Consider the following 18529-nt stretch of genomic DNA (forward strand, 5'->3'; position numbering starts at 1 on the left):
CTGTATAATTCCATTTATAGAAAGATTAAAAAATAGGCCACATTATAGTGCTAAAAGTCAAGATAATAATTACCCTTGTGGGTGGAGAGAGGGTACAGTGGGTTGTTAGGGACCGGAGTGGCAGTGCTGGTGATGTTTTGTTTCTTGACCTGGATGCTAGTTCCACAATTGTGTTCACTTTGTGAGAATTCACTGGGTTGTACACTCTGACTTATGTACTCTTCTGAATGTATTTCTGTTGAATCACATGAAATTGCCATCTTTGTACAATCATAAAAAGTGGTTGAATATCAGCAATTTCTTATGGTTCAACTAATGTTATACGTCAATAAAAAGATTACTTAAAAAAAAGAAAATCCTGCTCAGTTGAATTGCTTCGCACACAGCTCTGTAAAAACTGGTTTTGAGAGGGAGCCTGTGCCTTCTGGGAGCTACTCCGGTGGGTGGTAAACAGACTCAGCAGGGTTGTAAATTCTTCCCCCGGGCCTGAGGCTGGTGCACTTGGCTATGTACCTATGTACGGCAGAGTCCAGAGCCTGGGCCAGCCTCAGTGTGGTCTTCAAGCAGCGATGAGCAACTCGTCTCGGGCCCAAGGTGTCAGTGTTCCTGGAGCACACCAGTGTATGCCTGCCGTAGTCTCTGCACTTACCATGCCCTTCTTCCTGGGCACTGACATGGCTCTCGTTCCTCAGCCTTTAGACTGCCCAGAGAGGTTTTCCCTGACCTCCCTAAAGAGGCCAGCTCCCTTCCCCAATTGCTGTCCCATCCCTTATTCCCTTCATGGATTTGACTAACGTTTAAAATTATATTACTTTACTTTACTTTAGTGTTTACTTTTTATTTTCTGCTCCCCTCATTAAACTAACCAGTATCAAGGGATTTCTATAACTTATTTGTTGTTTTATTCAGGGCCTGGCATGGTGCCTGGTACCTAGAAAGTGCTCAAATGCTGGATGAATGGATGAACGAATGGATGATTGACTAAATGAGGTGGCATGAATGGGATCCAGGGGAGAAAAGGTGGCCCAAAGCATACCTGTTAAGTTAGGAAGAAGGGTGCTGTCCCCATCCATCTCGTGGAGCATGAAAGCCAAGACTGGGGTTCCAGAAAGTCACTGACCCCTCCTGAGTCCAGACATCCATTCCCTATCCCTGTGCTTCTCTCGGGGTCCCCACCTGGTTACCAGGGAATTTCTATGATTTGCAAGCAAGGACCAAGGGGACTACTCTTGGCCATTTTCCTTCTCTTCCTGTTCTATGCTTACACTGGTTGCTCTGGATTTAGCTCCCACATCTGCAATGGACGGTGTGCTTGCATTTTATGTGCAATTGAACTAACGCAAATTTGAACTGCGCCATATAAAAATATTCAGAAAAACTTTGATTCTGTTGCCAAAGCTGATACTATGCAAATCTGACTTCACATTCACGCTGATGAGGAAATCACTCTTGAATGATGTGAGGTCTTCAGGAAGGCTTCTTTTGTATAGCATTCCACATCCCCGTCCAGCAGAGTGGAAACAAGGGTTTTGGATGAAGAATGGAGAAGAGGAAACTAGTGATCGGTACTATCATAACCAAGTTAAAATCTTTACAATTTCCCTGTTACACAGAACAATGAGCAGACCACAAAAATAGCCATGCACCTGGCTCTGAGTTGAGTACTTGAAAAACATCATGTGCTTAGTGCTCACAATCCTCTGAAGCAGATACTATGACTATCCCTTTTACAATAGAAACTTGAAGAGATGAAGAATTATGCAAAGACACCAATGTTTAACACCCCCTTTCCAGACTGATACAAAAGAACCATCATTCAGCATATATTATACTCTGCCAGCACTGAAATTCAAGCATTTATATTGGCCATGATTAAACGCAACTCTTTGGTGAACTAAAGATACCTAGCCACACAGCTGAAAAGGCCACAACCTTTGTCCTGCAAATACTGTACTAGTTAAAGCAGCAATGACAGCCACAGTATTATTGCTTTACCTGTTCGTTGATAAAGAAAACTGCACTTTGGTTTTTTTTTCTTTCTGAGGTTTTGATGCATGCAGATAAATGGGCTCCTCTTAAAATTCTAACTCATTCCTTGCATCAAAATGGCTGGTATGTCAAATAATCATCTAACTGTGTATTCAGCACTTGCAGTGAGCCAAAAGCTGCTGTAAGGGCTGTATGTGCATCATTCCATTAGAGTTCCACTCAACCCTTAGTGGTAAGTTTTCATATTACAAAGGAGGAAACTGAGGTAAGTCAAATTGGAAATAACTTGTCCAAGGCTATGGAGCTTAAAAAGGATAAGGCTGCACCCCAGCAGTCTGTGGTCAGTGTCTGCACATTTGTCTTTCACGCTTTGCAGCCTCCAACACTAAAACAGCGGAACACACTGAGCCGGAAAGCGTAGGGGTTAGTGCTAGATCAGAGTTCTAACCTGGGGCCTGCCACCTCCTTCCTTCCTCAGAGGACGAGGGTCCCCCTGGCTACCTGCAGTTGCTCTAGCACTCTCCACAACTCCTTCCTGCTTTTGGGCCTTCTGCCACCCAGCCCAGCCTGGCTGAGTCTGCATTCTGCAGATCTGAGCTGCAGAGAAACTTCTCCAGGTCCCCAGGCTGTGCGCCCCTGCTTTGCTCTCTGTACTCTCTAATGCACCACTGCTGTGAACTGTAATTAAATCAGTCTTTGATCAATTATTTGTTTAATGCCTAGCTCCCCTACTTCACTATAAACAGTGGTGGTTCCAGAATTTCTATGTAGATGGGGGCAAGTGATCTGCTTAGGTTGGGGGACTTGGCTTTCAGTGCTTTGTACTTGACAGAAGGCTGAGAAATGTCAGTTGAATATAGAAATGAATGAAGGTGCTACACACTTCTACCCCCACCCGCACCGTGGAGTCACCACTGACTGTGAGCTCCGGCAATAGTGTCTCTCTTTTATCACTGTAATCCCAACACCTTGACTCTGTGCCTGACACACAGGAAGTGCATAATAAATTTTTGTGGAATGAATGAATAATTAAAACAGAGCCTCTGACTTCTTATCTGAAAAAGAACGCTAAGACCCAGGACACAGCTTTTTAAAGCAGCATTACATAGGAAAACATGCTGAGCACAGGTCTGGCACACAGTAAGTACTCCATAAAGGTCTGTCAGTGAATTGGAACTCTTGCCTCTCCTCACTCCCACTAACTCCACTCCCTGGTTCTGGCCAGGCCAGGAGCTTAACAAGAGGGCAAAGCCCAGAACTGAATCCACTCTACTTCCCCGGCCACGGTCTGGTGGGGGTGAAGACGGCTACACTGAAGTTGGGGAGAAAAGACTGTAATTAGCATGGGCAGGAATGAAAGGTTGTTAGGATTTGCCTCCAGCAGAAAAATTATACCTGGGGAAGAGATTGAGCAGCTTTGGAATGAACAAAATCAGATGAAATGGCAAAAAAAAAAAAAAAAATCCAGCACAGGCTTACTGGCCGCCCAACCCAAAAGATTGGGTGTGGTATGTTTAACCTGTTAAGAAAAAAATTTTTGGCATTCGCCCATCTTCCATTCTGTTTCCTCACCCACTGGGTTTTGGGCTGCTGGAGAGGTTTAAAACACAAATCAGTGTGTCATGCGCCTGCTCAAAACCCATAAGAGGATAATATCTGAACCTCCTGGGCCAACTTCAACCTTGCTCATCAAGCTGTGGCCATGGAGGCCTCTGGTTAGCACCTCCATGGCAGGCTTGTCCCCACACAGGGGCTCCACCCAGGCTCCCTCTACCTGACATGTCTCCTCAACCATCCCCAGGCTTCCTCCTTCTGTTTTCTGCACTCAACTCATAACCACAGCTCTCTCTCGGAAAGATATTCCTTGAACCAAATTAAAATCAGGTCCCTCTCCCCATTCCCATATCCCAGGATCCCACTTGCTTACTTTTCCCTTCTAGCACTTATCTGGCCTCAAATCTCTGTCTCTGAGCTCCACAAGGGCGGGGGGCTGTCTGTCTTTGACCACTGAGTCCCCAGACTCAGGGCAGGTCCCAGCACAGAATATATAAATGAATGAATGATTGAATTTCTCATAACATTTGCCCCAAATCTCTTCTCTCTTTAGTTCCCGGGTAAGAGCAGAATATGGTCTCCAGGACCCTCCCAGACACCGAATCTCACTGTGCTTAGGCATCACAGGCTCCTCCAAGCTCAGGACTGGAGGCTCTTCCATCTTCTCACCATCCTAGCAGGCCTGGATTCTCCTTACCTCCTCCTTCAGAAAAGCTGAGAAAAGACTACAAATGTAAGGAACACTGTCTCTTGGCTAATTCATCTAATAAAGGAAACAGGACAGTGAACCACCCCACAACCCTCCCCCAACATCCTGATTTTCTTCCATAGTTCAGAAAGGATTTATTTATTCCCATCCTTTTTCATTGTTTGAGCAAGGCCCATGAGTGAGCACCGTTTGGAAAATTACTGCTCCAACCTTCCTTTCTTAACATGCTTCAATGACTTGCAAGAAACAGGTTTTTAGGTTTCTGATGCTGAGAGGAGTGGTGGCAAAGTAGAAAGAATGGGGTTGCAAAGAACTGGGAAATCAGCACCAGAATTTACCAAATCTTCCATTTACCAGGTACAGGCCCCTTGGCCTCAATTTCTATATCTGACAAATGGGAATAATGATATTGAACTTTAAGACCTGTAAAGGGAAGTCCTGAACAACTGTAAAATACTCTCTTGTCCTCATAAAGAGTTTTTTTTCTTGGCTTTAAGGAAGGTCTTGTCCCTGAAGGGATGACTGAGGTTCCCCTAGGGAGGGCCTGCTCTGCCCCCAGGAGCTGAATAAGGCAATCACACGGTAAATCACACGGTAAAGCTGCATTTGAGTAGGGAGAAAGCATTTTAGACGGGGACTCGGTGACCTTGGGTTCTGGTCTGGGTTTGCAAAACGTTCCTCCGTTGCTTGTCTCCAGAGCCCCAGCCCCAGCCCCAGCCCCAGCCCCAGCCCCAGCCCCAGCCCCAGCCCCAGGCCAGACCTCTGGCTTGGGCTGGGAGCCTGTCATCGGCTCCTCTGACAACAGTCAAGCACAGTCCTGTGATGGCGTAGTTAGAAAAAGACAGCCTCACAAGCTCCTGGAAAAGCCAGAACAAATCTTAAGCAAGACAAATCTTAAGGGGATTCAGGCCCCGGCCCAGCTCTTATCCCCGCATCAAAGCTACCCCCTACCCCTGACTCCCCCGAGGCTACAGCCTCCTCGGTTCCTGGGCGGAGCTGGGCCTGCTGAGAGGGCTCCCCACCTTCCCTGAGTTAGGCCTAATGGCGGGGCCTTTTCTTTTCACCGGCTAGGGCTGATACGCTCCCCCCTGCCCCCCATCATTAACTGCAAAGAAAAGATCCCCGGCCATTTCCATTTCCTCTGCGGCTCAAGAGCCCTGTTATTTAATCCCGTGGCCACCCCGGCAGCATCCTCTGAGCGGCCGCTCCACCCATCCACCTGGCCAATTCTCTGCCGCTCCCGCTTCTCCGGAGGGGAGCTGGTGGGGGTGTTGGGGAAAGGCTCCTACAGTAGCAAAGAGCCTTGGCCTTCGGTAGACAGAGGCTCTCAGGCCCGCATTGTGTGAGGGCTGGGAAACGCATGGGGGTGTACAGGGGAGCAGCTAGTCAGTGCAGCAAAGGGAGGACCGACGGACGCCGGGATACTGCAGACGTTACATTGGGGCGAGGTGGAAGAGGGTGGCTGCGAGGAGAGCTAGGTCTCCTCCGCCAAGAAGCCAGCATCGCCCTTCGGTACTGGAGCCGGTAGAGGCCTCGGCCATGTCGCTGTCCACACCCAAGAAATGGGGGAGGGGTGGTCTGCACTCACACAAGGGAGTCTGAGCATCAGGAAAGGAACTAGATTCACTCGGTAACCACCACTCCGCCACTCTTTGATATGGGCGTTTGACGTTTGCTTAATTATTGGTAAACGCAACTTGAAGACCCCTCCCCCGACGCCGCTAGTCTGGAGAAAAAGAAGGCCCCAGCAGGGGTCTTCCCATTCCCTGCCCCCACGACTGCCTGCGGCAGGTAGAGATCTCTAAATTTAGGTGTGTCCTCCCCCGCCCAACTCTTGGCCTAGGATCCAGAGGCAGCAGTGCCCGCCCCCCCCGTCCCCCCCTCTGCCCCCCCCCCCGCGAAACAGACTGTTCTAGCCCTGGCCCGCAGTGGCGTGAAGGTGGCCTTTACCTCCTCTCGCAGGATGGGAGGGGGCACAGCCCGCGCAGCTGAGCCAGCTGCAGCAGTCGCCGCCGCCCTCCATTCATTAAAAAAAAAAAAGGCGGGGGGGGGGGGCAACAACAACCTCCACCCCTCTTTGTAAAAGAACGACGGCCCCTGGAGGAGCGAGAGTCAGCCCCAACAATCACGGGTTAAGTTCTTTTCCGGCCCCCCATTCATAAAAAAAAAAAGAAGAAAAAAGAAAAAAAAAAAAGAAGAAGAAGAAGCGCGGCGCATGCGCGCGCGGGGGTCTCTTGTGCCCACCCATTCATAGAATCGCGAACGGCGCGCGTGCGCACTGGAGCTCCCTTCCCTCCCATTCATAAAAAAGCCATTTTCCCAGGCAGTGGTTGCAACATCGCCGCGGAGGCTGCGAGAAGCTGACAGCGCGGAGCTGGCGCTGCCGAGCGCAGGAAGCCGTGCCGGTTCCTTCGCCCGGCGTCTGCGAGGACAACGGTGTCTGACCCTCTCGGTTTAGGGGATTTGCACAGACATGGAGCAATGCTTGTGATTCTGCGGCTCCTCAAAGTAAGTCCCTGGCCGGTTTCGGGATCCGAAACTGCCCCCTCGGAGCCGCGACGCGACTCCCCCTTGGGCTGGGGCAAATGGTGCGCTATTTCTAGGCGCGCCTCGGTGTTCCTTCCCTCTCCCTGCGCTTCCCTGAGCCTCTGCGGTGAGCCGCAGCTCCCGGACGCCCTGGGCTGGGCCGGCACGGCGCCGGGGGTGTTCACAGCCTGGCACCGGCGTTTCCAATCCCCAGGCATTGCCAAGCCCGGCTTCCCCGCACTCTGCGATTCGGGAAGCCCCGTGCGTGCCCCGGGAGTTTGTCTCTGGCCTGGCCGCTTAACTCCTGCCACCACCCGCCTCGGGCGCTGGAACGGGCTGCTCTGGGCTCCGTAAGGAACCACCTTTTGAGTCCGGCGGGCGCCCTCGCCCTGGGCGGCTCGCCCACCCCGGGCTCGGTGCCCACGATGCCAGCTCTGCCGTAGATCTTCCCAGCCAGCCGCAGCGGCCTATACTCGACGTAGGTATTCTTTCCCCTTCGGAGTCGTGACGGACTGGCTTTTCTCCCCTTCTGCCTCTCCCCTCGATGGTCAGCGCTGGGCTGGCCCGGGACTTGGCATTTCTGCTCTCTCTTTGGCGAGGCGGTTTCTCGCCGTCTGACCTTTGCTCTGTTGCCGCATTTTATGCTGTGCAACTGCCTTGCAGTTAGTTGCCTTTTCCTCTCCGGCCTCTACAGGGCCTGAGGCTCCTCGGCCTCCTCGTGCCTCCCTATCCCCGGGCACCGAGCTGTGCCAGGCGCCGGGCCCCCGGGCCGCTCTGGGGCTGTGGTGGGGGCTGAAGGTGCGTTTACATAACGCTGGGCGTGTGGGAGCTGGAGGAAGAGGTTGCGTGCGTAGGAGAGATAAGGCCCCCGCTTTCCCTCCTTCCTTCTTGGTGGTACCAGGCTTGACATCACCGAGAAGAGAGAAGGACAGAGACGGTACGTTCTGAAAAATCTGAATCGTCAAGGCCAAGGGTCAGTGAAGGGGGGCCAGGGTGGATTTGGCCAGCCAGGGCAGCTGGAGCTTGGCTCCATCACTGGGGCCAGGGCTGTGCCCAGTTCCCCCTCTATGCAGACGATCAAAACGCATTTAGACAGTAGCTGCTCTTGTGCAAGAAGACGGTTTCTCAATTCTTTTTGATTGGGGGTTGTGCGCAGAAGAGGCAAGAGAGGCAGAAAATGGTTACATGGCTTGACGGGCTGAGCAATGGAAGGAAAAACGAACTGGGCTGGAGGGGCTGGATGGTGGGGAGAGGGCAGAGCTGCTCGTTGCCTCATTCACCAGCTGCTGGATGGGCATCCATATTGCCAGGCCTGGGTGAGGGCAGGAGGCCTTCTGGAGCATGGAGGCTTTGGGAGCCCCCCAGCACGATTAGTGCTGAAAGGAAAGGTGTGCATTCAGTGGAGTGGCCAGACCCAGTGGAGGACTCCCTCTCTCCTGCCACCAAATCAGTATCGTGATCCACTCCAGTTTGCAGAGGGGTAGGAGCAAGTGCATGTCTGTCCAGTTAGCTGACCAAGGCTCTCCAGTCTTTCTGATGAGCCTCTCAGTAATATAAAGCTGTAAACTGAAGGCCCAGCTCATTTAGGAAATACGGGTTTATCAATCTCTTCATAAGCTCTGTCTGGCCTGAGGCCCTATCCAATATTGCGCTGGTGATTTCACAATGTTTAGAGTTCTCTAGATCTTCACACGAATGGAGCGTAAACATCTGAAATTTTCAGCTTTTTTTTCCCTTCGCGTGTGGGTGTGGGGCAGACTAGAAAAGGGAGGGCTGCAGTTGGCCTCTACACTTCTCTCTCCCTCTCTCTCTTTCACTCTCTCTCTCTCTCAGCAGAATGGTGGGAAAGAAGTTGTAGACATGTCCTGTGTGAAATTGAATTTCCTCTTTCCCAGCCCTTGGGAGGGTCCTCACTTGCCAGCAGGCTCCAGGCAAATCCTAATGTGAGCAGAGCACACAATGACCAACTGAGCTGCGTGGCCAGTACCGGGTAGGGGGCTTTTTTTTTGGTGGGGGATTTCTGAAATCTTGATGGACAGGTGTTGGTCATCTAGGGTGAGGAACACTTTAAAGACATCTCTTGGTTATCTTCCTTTGTAGATTCTGAACTCAGGAGTCATTCCCATTTTTGTGGAGTGTAAATGCTCTCCTCATTCCCACAGCCTTTTCCAGATTACCCTCTGAAATGGTAAGGTCTCCTTAAAGCTTTGGTTGGGTTTGGTGGGAGGAGACAGGACACACAGAATGGAACAATTCCTGTCTAAATCAGGGCAGAGGCAGGGGACTGGTTACCATTTGGAGCTCTTCAATATCATTTTTGTTTTCATCCTTCCAGAACAGGTGTAGAGATGAGGCTCTTTGGAACTGCACCTTCTGTCCAGTTCATACTCTTTACCCACCCACACCCCCACTCTGGTAAACATGACAGTGCCACTGACCAGAGTTTTACTGATTTGAATAACAAATAAAGGCAGCCTTGCAGTGCAAGATTTGACAGTCAGTGTTTTAAAGATTAAGGGCAGAATAAACACCCTTTAATACCCCCCAGAAGTGACCCTCAAGGGGTGCTACTCTGGGGCTTAATACTTTAGCATCCCATATGGGGATTTCTCTTCCAGTTCCTGATGCTACAAGTCCTTTGGTGTGATATCTTGCAGCCCTCCGTTTTGGGCTCCCACAAACCATCCATTTGTGTGGGTCCTGGGTGTTGGTACCAGGGGGGCTTAGAGAGGAGCTCCCCTCCCTTTCTCTAGAGAAGAAGCCCAGCATTCTTAGAGAGTCCTGACGTTTAATTGGTTCTGTATCCACACTGCCTGTCATCTGGTCCCTACTGAGGTGAAAGTTCCCTTGTGAGGAAAACTTGGGGAAGGATTCTTGCACACACTTGGATCTAGTTGAAAATTTGGATTTGGGGTGCAGATGACGGTGTCCTTAAGGAAGAAGAATGGCAAGAGTGGAGAAGGTTCCGTCTCTTGGCCAACCTGAATCTCCCTGACAGAAGGGAAAGCAGTGACTCATTGGGATAGATTTTTGCTCTTTCAAAAGAGCCAGAGAAAATGGTTTGAAAATGATTTCACTCCTTCCAGACCAATCTAGGGGCTAGGTCAGAGCAGATGGTGGCTAGGAAACTCGCAAAGCTTGAGCCTTAGTCTCCCTATCTGCAGAATGGGGAGGAGGAACTCCTCCTGTGGGGCCGGGGTCAGCTGAGTAGCTAGCGAGTGTGCAGGGCTAGGACTGCTACTTGTTACGACCAGGCCCCTAATCAGAGGGCCTGGTTTAAGGGAGCCCCTTCCTACACAGGAGGTATGGGGTGTTGCATGATGTAAGAGGCTGCATATTCTTGGCTTTCAGGGGTTGGGGGCCACCCTGCAGATCCGGACAGCTGACAAGGCTGGGGATGTATCCGGGACATGTGGCTGGGCTTAAGAAGCTCCACCGTTCAGCTGTGATCACGATTGTTCTTTCCAAGGACAGTCAGTGGAGGAAGCAAGGGCACTGGGGAGGGAGCCACAGATGTGCTGGATCTAGTGGAGGAGGGAAGAGGCCCTTCTGGGGCAGGTGGCCATTTGCAGAAGAGTGGTTTCCCTTGTCAGGTAGTCTTTCTTTTTCTGATTGGGAGAAAGGGGGAGTCATTTCCTGCCCCATCCCAGGAGTAAGCGAAAATCTATTATGATAAGTAGATTTGTTCCTGGAGGGTGGTGAGCTAACATGATCTTGGTGTCAGTGAGAGGGGTCCCTCCCTTGGGGGTCTAGGTTTCTGCCCCCTCCCACTTTGATGTGGGCCAATTGTTCTAGTGTTAACAGACTTCTTCTAGGCTCATTCTTCTCTGACTCTTGATTTCTAATCCCTCTTTAAGGGGATCTGAGCAGACAACAATTATGGGGGTAATACATTGAAGCTGAAATTTGAAGCCAGTTAGAAAAGCCCAGAGCCAAAGTACAAGACCTCGCCCACTCCTCCTGGCACTGGGCCTTCGGAGCTCACTGATTGGTTGTGGAAGAGGAAGAGAAGAGGGTTGGGAACAGATAACTGGTGATGGGACAAAGTGATGAAAAGCAGCTGTTTTCTTTTGTGATGTCTAACAGATTATGGCCAGAGGTGAGCTCCCTAGTGCTGGCGCAGGAGTAGGCGGTAGGACGGGAAGCAAGGATTCTCAGAAATCCAGCTGCCTAAATGCTTTTTTTCTCTCACCAGGGCCATTCTCCACAAAGATGCAGAGATTGTCTTCCTCAGTAGGGTGTAGGGCAGCCAAGTCCCTGGCTTCCCTCCCCCTCCTCTTTAAAGTCTTTTTGAAGCAATAAGTCATTATTTGGTTGGAACTTAATTAACTAAACTGGGATGTTGTCACAAAGAACCCAGCGATAGTAGTGGGCGGGCTCTCTGGCAGACTAGAGACCTTTTTTCCTCTGAGCTGTGAAAGGGTTAAACAACCTTCACTGAAAACCTGCTGAGACTGAATGGGGCAGTGCAGAAACTGCCCATTCATTCAGAGCCTCTTGCCAGTTTGTCTCCAACTGACCTGTAGTTTTCAAAGCACAACTGTCACCTTTTCCTAATATTTCCGAACTCCTCTCCCCAGGGTAAGTCAAGGGGAAGGGGTGGGTGGGTGGTGCCGACATTTAACATGCTGCTTGATCCTTTTCAGCCAGACTGTATTGAGGGGCCTGACGCTCAGCTCCTCTCCGCAGGTACAAATGCAGTGTCAGACAGCAAGCTGCAAGTACAGGGCTGTGTGCTCTGGGCTTTCCAGTCTCCTGCTGGCTCAGTATTCTAGGATTTTCTTTTTCTGGCTTCCTCCAACCCTGGTTCCTCCTTCCCTTCTCCACAGCCCTGGGCCAGGATTCCCCCTCCATGAATAAGTCCTGGGGACCCTTAATTAAGTTCAGCTTTACAGGTGGGAGGAGAAGGGATTCCCTCCCATTCCTGGGTTTCCTCTTAGGGATTCCTTTGTGGTGAGGGGTTTTACAAGTGAGACCTATTCAACTTTATGAAAACACTTCGTAAACTGGGGGAGAGGCATTGAGGTGACAGAAGGGAGAGCAAGGAAAACAGAATTGGGCCCTGACTGGTTTGACTCAGCGGTTAGAGCGTCGGCCCGCAGACCAATGAGTCGCGGGTTTGATTCTGGTCAAGGGGACGTATACCTTGGTTGCGGTTCATCCTGGCCCTGGTCGGGGTCGAAGTGTCCCTCTCACATCGATGTTTCTCTCTCTCCCCTCCCTCCCTCCCACTCTATCTGAACAAAAATGGAAAAATATCCTCGTTGAAGATTAAGGGGGAAAAAAAAGAAAACAGAATTGGAAGTGAAGTTAATTGAACTCTGAGCCTTCTTTCTTAGTGGCAGATTTCAAACCCCCAGCCTCCAATTTCCACACTGAAATATCTCCCCTACTTGGAGGCCAGTCTCATGTCAGCCCTGCATTGGCTTCGTTTCCCCGCTGGTTTGCTTAAAAGCCCGCAGATGGCCTGATGTCATTCCCTGAGGGCCGGTGGCAAACTGGGGAAACTGGTAGAGTTCGTGGCTGTGAAAATGAGTGATGCTTTCATGCCTTTCCATGAATAACCAGAAGTTTTTGTAAGCTGGGGCTGAGGTTGCAGCGTCTGGAGCTTCTGCTCTCTGGGTTTGAATCCTTCCCTGATCACTTGCCAGCTCTATGACCCTTTGTTCTTCCATTTCTTCCTCTGCAAAATGGGTGTTATCCTCCAAGGTGATGGTGAGGATTAAATGAGAACATCATCGAGGGCTTAGCACAGAGCCTAACACCAAGAGATGTTTCATAAATATTAGCTGCTTCCATAATTATTATTTATTATTACTATTATTAGAAGGTTTGGAGTGGAGTGAAAGTTTTCTTTCCTCACGCTAATCCATAAGCCCACCACCTAAAACTCGCCAGAGGTACTTCTCGGGCTAAGTGGAGTGCTGGCTTTGTTTCTCTGTCCACAGTCTTCCAAATTGGCCATCAGTCTTCCAAACAGCCTAAATGAGGCAAAGCCTCCTCTCTCCTATTTATATTATAAATCTCTTCCTTCCTTGCAGGGGAAGCAGAGTACATATTAAACTGCACTTAAGTTCATCAGTGTTGCTTAGACTCTGGAGGGTGGGTGTGTCCCAGGGAGTACAGATTGATCTTCTAAACCAACTGAGGATTGGGGTTTTTTTTTTGAGACTTCATTTAGCTGTGCTGAGGGGTTATCAAACTGGCTGTTCCGGAAGTTGTTTTTCTTTGTCAGCCAAATGAATTCAGCCCTCCTGTGGAGGGTCCCTGCTAATGGGGAGGTGAGGCTGTGAGGCCTGAGAAGGTTTAGTGCAGTTTTGAAACAGCTGAGCTGGTGGCCAAAAGGAATCCTTTATTCAGGTTATGATAGGAGAGATGCATTTTATTTTTTTAATTAGAAAACATATTTTGTTTTTGTTTTTTAAATCTTTGTTTTATTTTCCAATTACAGTTAAGATTCAATAGCATATTAGTTTCAGGTGTATAACATAGTGATTAGACACACCTTACAAAGTGATTGCCCTGGTAAGTCTAGTACCCATCTGACACTATACATAGTTATTACAGTATTATTGACTATATTCCTATGGTGTACTTTATATCCCCATGACTATTTTCATAACTGGTAATTTATGTTTTTAAATCCCTTTCACCTTTTCCAACCATTCCCCCAACCCCTATCATCTGGCAGCCGTCAATCTGTTCCCTGAATCTATGCGTTTGTTTTGTTTCTTTGGGGGTCATTTTTTTCCCCCGTTTATTTTGTTTTTTAGATTCCACATGTAAGTGAAATCATGTGGTGTTTCTTTTTGTCTGACTTATTTCCCTTATAATACCTTCTAGGCATATCCATGTTGTCAACATGGTAAAATTTCATTTTTTTTTTAGGGCTGAGTAGTATTCCATTGTACATATATACCACATCTTTATCCATTCATCTGTTGATGAACACAGGTTGCTTCCATAGCTTGGCTATTGTAGGTAATGCTGCAATGAACATAGGGGTGCCAGGTACCTTTCTGAATTTGTGTTTTGGATATCAGGGGAGACGCATTTTAGAATGTGCCTGCTGGAGCCATCTTAGGTACAGCCTGTTCCAAAAGAGCTGAGTCATTGTGGACCAAGCTCCCACCCCCATGTCTGGCCCCAACTGCAGGCCCAGATGTTGACAGCTGCCTCTGGAGGGTGATGGGAGCCTTCCAGTGCCAATGTCCCCATTCCCTGCAGGCCCTGCTCCCACTCTGGCTTCTTGGTGGGACTTTTCCATGGGACTTTTTCTGTGAATATGCCTTCTGATTCCAGAGCCTGTTAAAATCCCTGAGCACTGCTTGTGCCTTTTGTTTCATCCACAGAAAATGGTTGTTTTTAAAGAACCCCAGGTACAGAATTGGGGAAAGTAGAGTGGATCATCTGCTTGGGGGAGGGAGTACCCTTCCTTTCCCCCACAGCATGGCAAGTCCCAATCCTAGTCCTAAGAGACAAAGACCCAATGACATGGGCAATACGGCCTTCAAACCACCACTGGCATTTTGTTGTCAGGACCCTGAGTGTCCATGACCTGGGCTTCTGGAATAAGGGAATCATTGTCTCTGTCCGGGGTGGGAGTTCCAGCTGAGACACTCTTGGCTGGCGCCAAGGAGAGTCTTATCCCGTGCTTCTGTCAGCATTTTTTATTCTTAAGCCTAGTAACACCTTTTCCTCCAGGCAAAGGACGAGGGGCTCCTAACCTCTTCTGTTAATCCCAAACCCATTTATTCTAGAAGCAAGGCTTTGGAACCTCTGCAAAGGGTAAGTGGGCTGAGGTAGCATTCTCTGAAGTTCCTCCCCCATGGCCAACTGATCCTTGGGAAAACTCCATAGATGCTCATTTGCCATTCTCCCATCCAGTCCTGACCGCAGGAGGCCACCTTGGCAAATGACTAGTTGGTGACAGACCTGCCAGACACTTATGAGTAACTCTGCCATGGGGACGTCTCCCATTTGAAGATGATGCTCTCTTTTCATCTGGAGGGAATATGGAGGCAAGAGGCAGACTTTCTCCATGTTGGGAAAAACCTTGCACAGAAATACAGCATCTTTGAAGTAGGTGGGCCATTGGGAGCAAAGCCAATAGTTCATGCCCTATGCAAATGGGAAAGAGTGGTTGACTAAGCACTGAACCTTGTAGAAAAGGCATTTTGGCATTTGGCAGTGTTGGTGATAGACAGATGAGGGCCCTGTGGATAAGCTCCATTTTATCCCCTTCATGAACCTCGTTTGCATCTAGAGCTAGCTCTTGATTTCAGATGGGCTAGAATGCATCTAAGGAAGCCCTTCCCCAACAATTTAACCACTGCTGATCAAACCATTGTTTCCAAGTAGGGGAAATATAATGTTGAGTTCCCCTGAATGCCTTTTTTTTTTCCTCTTCACTCCTTACTATAGACATTGAGAAGTATGCTTGAGTCACCCAGGCAAGGTGTCATTCTCCTGTCATTGGAATATTGTGATGGACGGACTATGCCCCAAGTCTGGAGCAGTATGGGGAAGTGGAAACCTATCCACACCCCCTTCTTAGGGCATCACCTATGAGAGAAGATGAACCCATGGACTGACTATGCCCCAAGTCTGGAGCAGTATGGGGAAGTGGAAACCTATCCACACCCCCTTCTTAGGGCATCACCTTTGAGAGAAGATGAACCTAACAGCTGAGACGCAGGATCTGCTCTCCTAATTAGAACATCATTAGCATCTTGAAAAAGCATTTACCGAAATCCCATCCTGTACCACATTACTGCAGTGGCCTTTTTTATTTTTTTACGATGATTATATTCCCCTTCTATCCACACACCCTGTTTTGCCCTCCACCCCCACCCCTGGTGGAATCTTCCCAGAGTCTAATCTTTCTCTTGGATTCCAAATCATGTCCCCTTGGGCAGAGGTCTTGGCCTTCTGCTGCTATTTCTTTAAATTGATCTCCAGCCGAATTCCGAATGTAAAGGTCAGCAGGCGAGGAAATGGCACTTCTAATAGAAAACAATGTGCACTTTCTAAATTTGAACCAAGCCGTTTCCGCTCTTTGATTTAAGTGACTTCCTGGGGTTCCGTGTCAGGCACTGCAGTTGAATCTCTGGCGGGATTCCAACTTAAAATTGCACTCTCTCGGTGAAATTAGAAACTGATCCAGGGTTGGCTTAGCTATTCTAGTAAATAGCATTTAGGCTGAATGTTCAGCTCAGCACTTGGAAATGGGCGATGTGAGTGCCCCTGGAGAGGATTTCCCATCCAAGTTGTCAGAAGCTCACCTGCCCATGGGTTATTAGCCACTGGAGGTTGCTGCTCTTAGAAGTGCTGGTAATAAGTTAATATCCTGGATGTGCAGGCATCAGATACAGCCCTTCCTTCTCTTGTGACTCTCTGAAATAAAGGCTTTTGTTTATCGAGCTGATAAGCTTGATGGGAGCGTACGGGGCTGTCTCTCGTGGTCACCACATCCTCAGCACAATGCTTGGCACGCCGTGCTTATTAGGGTTCAGGAAACCCAAACCGTTGCTCTTTGGGGTGGTGATAAATTACCGAGCACTTGCTGTATGCCAGGCAAGAAAGATGTTAGGTACTGGATATACCTTTTCTCATTTAATCCTCACAAGAACCCATTTTACAGTTGGCAAAACTAAGGCACAGAGAAGTTAAAGAGCCTCATTCACAGTAACACTGCAAGGCAGAAGGGAGGATTCGAACTGGGATCTGATTCCAAAGCCTGTGTTGATCACCACTGAGCTATCTATCTTAAAAAAGGAACATGTTTCACAGGCATTACAAGAATGAACTCAGACGGCTCATGTTTGAGTCCTGGTTCTGCCACCGATAGTTTTGTGGGACTGTGGGCCAGTTAGTTACCTTGAACATTAGTTTTCTGTCACTAGAAAAGGGATAATAATAGTAGGTATGTTTCAGGGTTATTGTGAAGTCAATGACTTGATATTTATAGTTCTTGTTAAGAACTAAGTTGTTGTTGTCATTATTAATCATCTAAGCCTTAATTCTGGAGAATCCACCAGGAAACCAGTTCCCATTTCATTTGGGCTCCCAAGGACCTGATGGGGTAGGGGTATTAGCAGGCCAAATACTGATGCCTGGAATCCATTCTCTCTTCCTTTTCCCCACCCCCCAGGGCCCCTAGAAGCCTGTTTCTCAGCGCAGTCCAGGACCTCCAGCCCCATGGAGCCCCCGATCCCACAGAGCGCCCCTTTGACTCCCAGCTCAGTCATGGTCCAGCCCCTTCTTGACAGCCGTATGCCCCACAGCCGGCTCCAGCACCCACTCACCATCCTCCCCATCGACCAGATGAAGACCAGCCATGTGGAGAATGACTACATAGACAACCCTGGCCTGGCACCACCCACTGGCCCTAAGCGGACCCGGGGTGGGGCCCCAGAGCTGGCCCCAACGCCTGCCCGCTGTGACCAGGACGTCACCCACCACTGGATCTCCTTCAGCGGACGCCCCAGCTCTGTGAGCAGCAGCAGCAGCACATCCTCTGACCAGCGGCTCTTAGACCACATGGCACCACCACCCATGGCTGACCAGGCCTCCCCAAGGGCTGTGCGCATCCAGCCCAAGGCGGTCCACTGCAAGCCTCTGGACCTCAAGGGCCCAGCGGTCCCACCAGAGCTGGACAAGCACTTCTTGCTGTGCGAGGCCTGTGGGAAGTGTAAGTGCAAGGAGTGCGCATCGCCCCGGACGTTGCCCTCCTGCTGGGTCTGCAACCAGGAGTGCCTGTGCTCCGCCCAGACCCTGGTCAACTACGGCACCTGCATGTGCCTGGTGCAGGGTGTCTTCTACCACTGCACCAACGAGGATGACGAGGGCTCCTGTGCCGACCACCCCTGCTCCTGCTCCCGTTCAAACTGCTGCGCCCGCTGGTCCTTCATGGGCGCCCTCTCCCTGGTGCTGCCCTGCCTCCTCTGCTACCTGCCCGCCACTGGCTGTGTGAAGCTGGCCCAGCGCGGCTACGACCACCTGCGTCGCCCTGGTTGCCGCTGCAAGCACACGAACAGCGTCATCTGCAAGGCAGCCGCTGGCGACGCCAAGGCCAGCAGACCCGACAAGCCGTTCTGACACTTTGGGTGGACGTCTCCCTGCCCCCGTGCTCCCCCTGGGAACTCGGTTCCCTTCTGACACCTGAGAAGACTGCAGCGAGGCCAGAGGTTCCAGCGTCTCGAGGATGACCCTGCCAGTCTGCCCACCCCAGCTTCCGAAGAAACAGATGGCCCCCCCGTCACCCACTCTCTTCACCGAAAGGAAGAAGCACTTTGGGTTTTTTCAGGGTCCTGGAACTTTGTGTGAAACAGACAGTGGCAGGGGTGGGGTGTGGTTTGGGGGTGGGGGGATTTCTTTTCCAGAAGATGGAACGCAGATGTGGCCACATATCCGGAAGTTGCAGCTGCTTGAATGCCTTCCCAGTCCTCCTTCCCCCTCCCTCGCTCCCCCCTCTTGTCCATTCTCTGTGGCTGCCTGGGAGGAACTGCTGACTGAGTGGCCTCTGAATAAGACCCTCGGAGTCTTAACGGCTATGTCTTTTCTCCTGTCCCCCACGGTTTGCCCGGCATCTTGGGGAAGGTGCAGACCCTAGCAACGCCGTCGTATATACTCGGGAGGATGGCCAGTGAGTCCAGGCCTCGTTCTTCACTGTCTCCCTGGAGCCACGGATGGATTCAGGAGCCACTTCACAGAGCACCTCCCTTCCAGCGCCGTCACTCTTGAGGGTGT

The 18529-nt window shown here is 50.1% G+C and overlaps 1 protein-coding gene across 1 annotated transcript; it reads left to right on the forward strand.

Annotated features, from left to right (window-relative positions):
* The first annotated feature begins 6726 nt into the window (after positions 1 to 6726).
* Positions 6727 to 18112, forward strand: SPRY4 (sprouty RTK signaling antagonist 4). Its single transcript, XM_036240534.1, has 2 exons — positions 6727 to 6760; positions 16932 to 18112. Exon 2 carries the CDS (start codon positions 16979 to 16981, stop codon positions 17876 to 17878), a length of 900 nt encoding a protein of 299 aa, XP_036096427.1. The 5' UTR covers positions 6727 to 6760; positions 16932 to 16978; the 3' UTR covers positions 17879 to 18112.
* The last annotated feature ends 417 nt before the right edge of the window (positions 18113 to 18529 follow it).

Source organism: Molossus molossus, unplaced genomic scaffold (assembly GCF_014108415.1).
Source record: "Molossus molossus isolate mMolMol1 unplaced genomic scaffold, mMolMol1.p scaffold_m16_p_4, whole genome shotgun sequence".
Classification (NCBI taxonomy): Eukaryota; Metazoa; Chordata; class Mammalia; order Chiroptera; family Molossidae; genus Molossus; species Molossus molossus.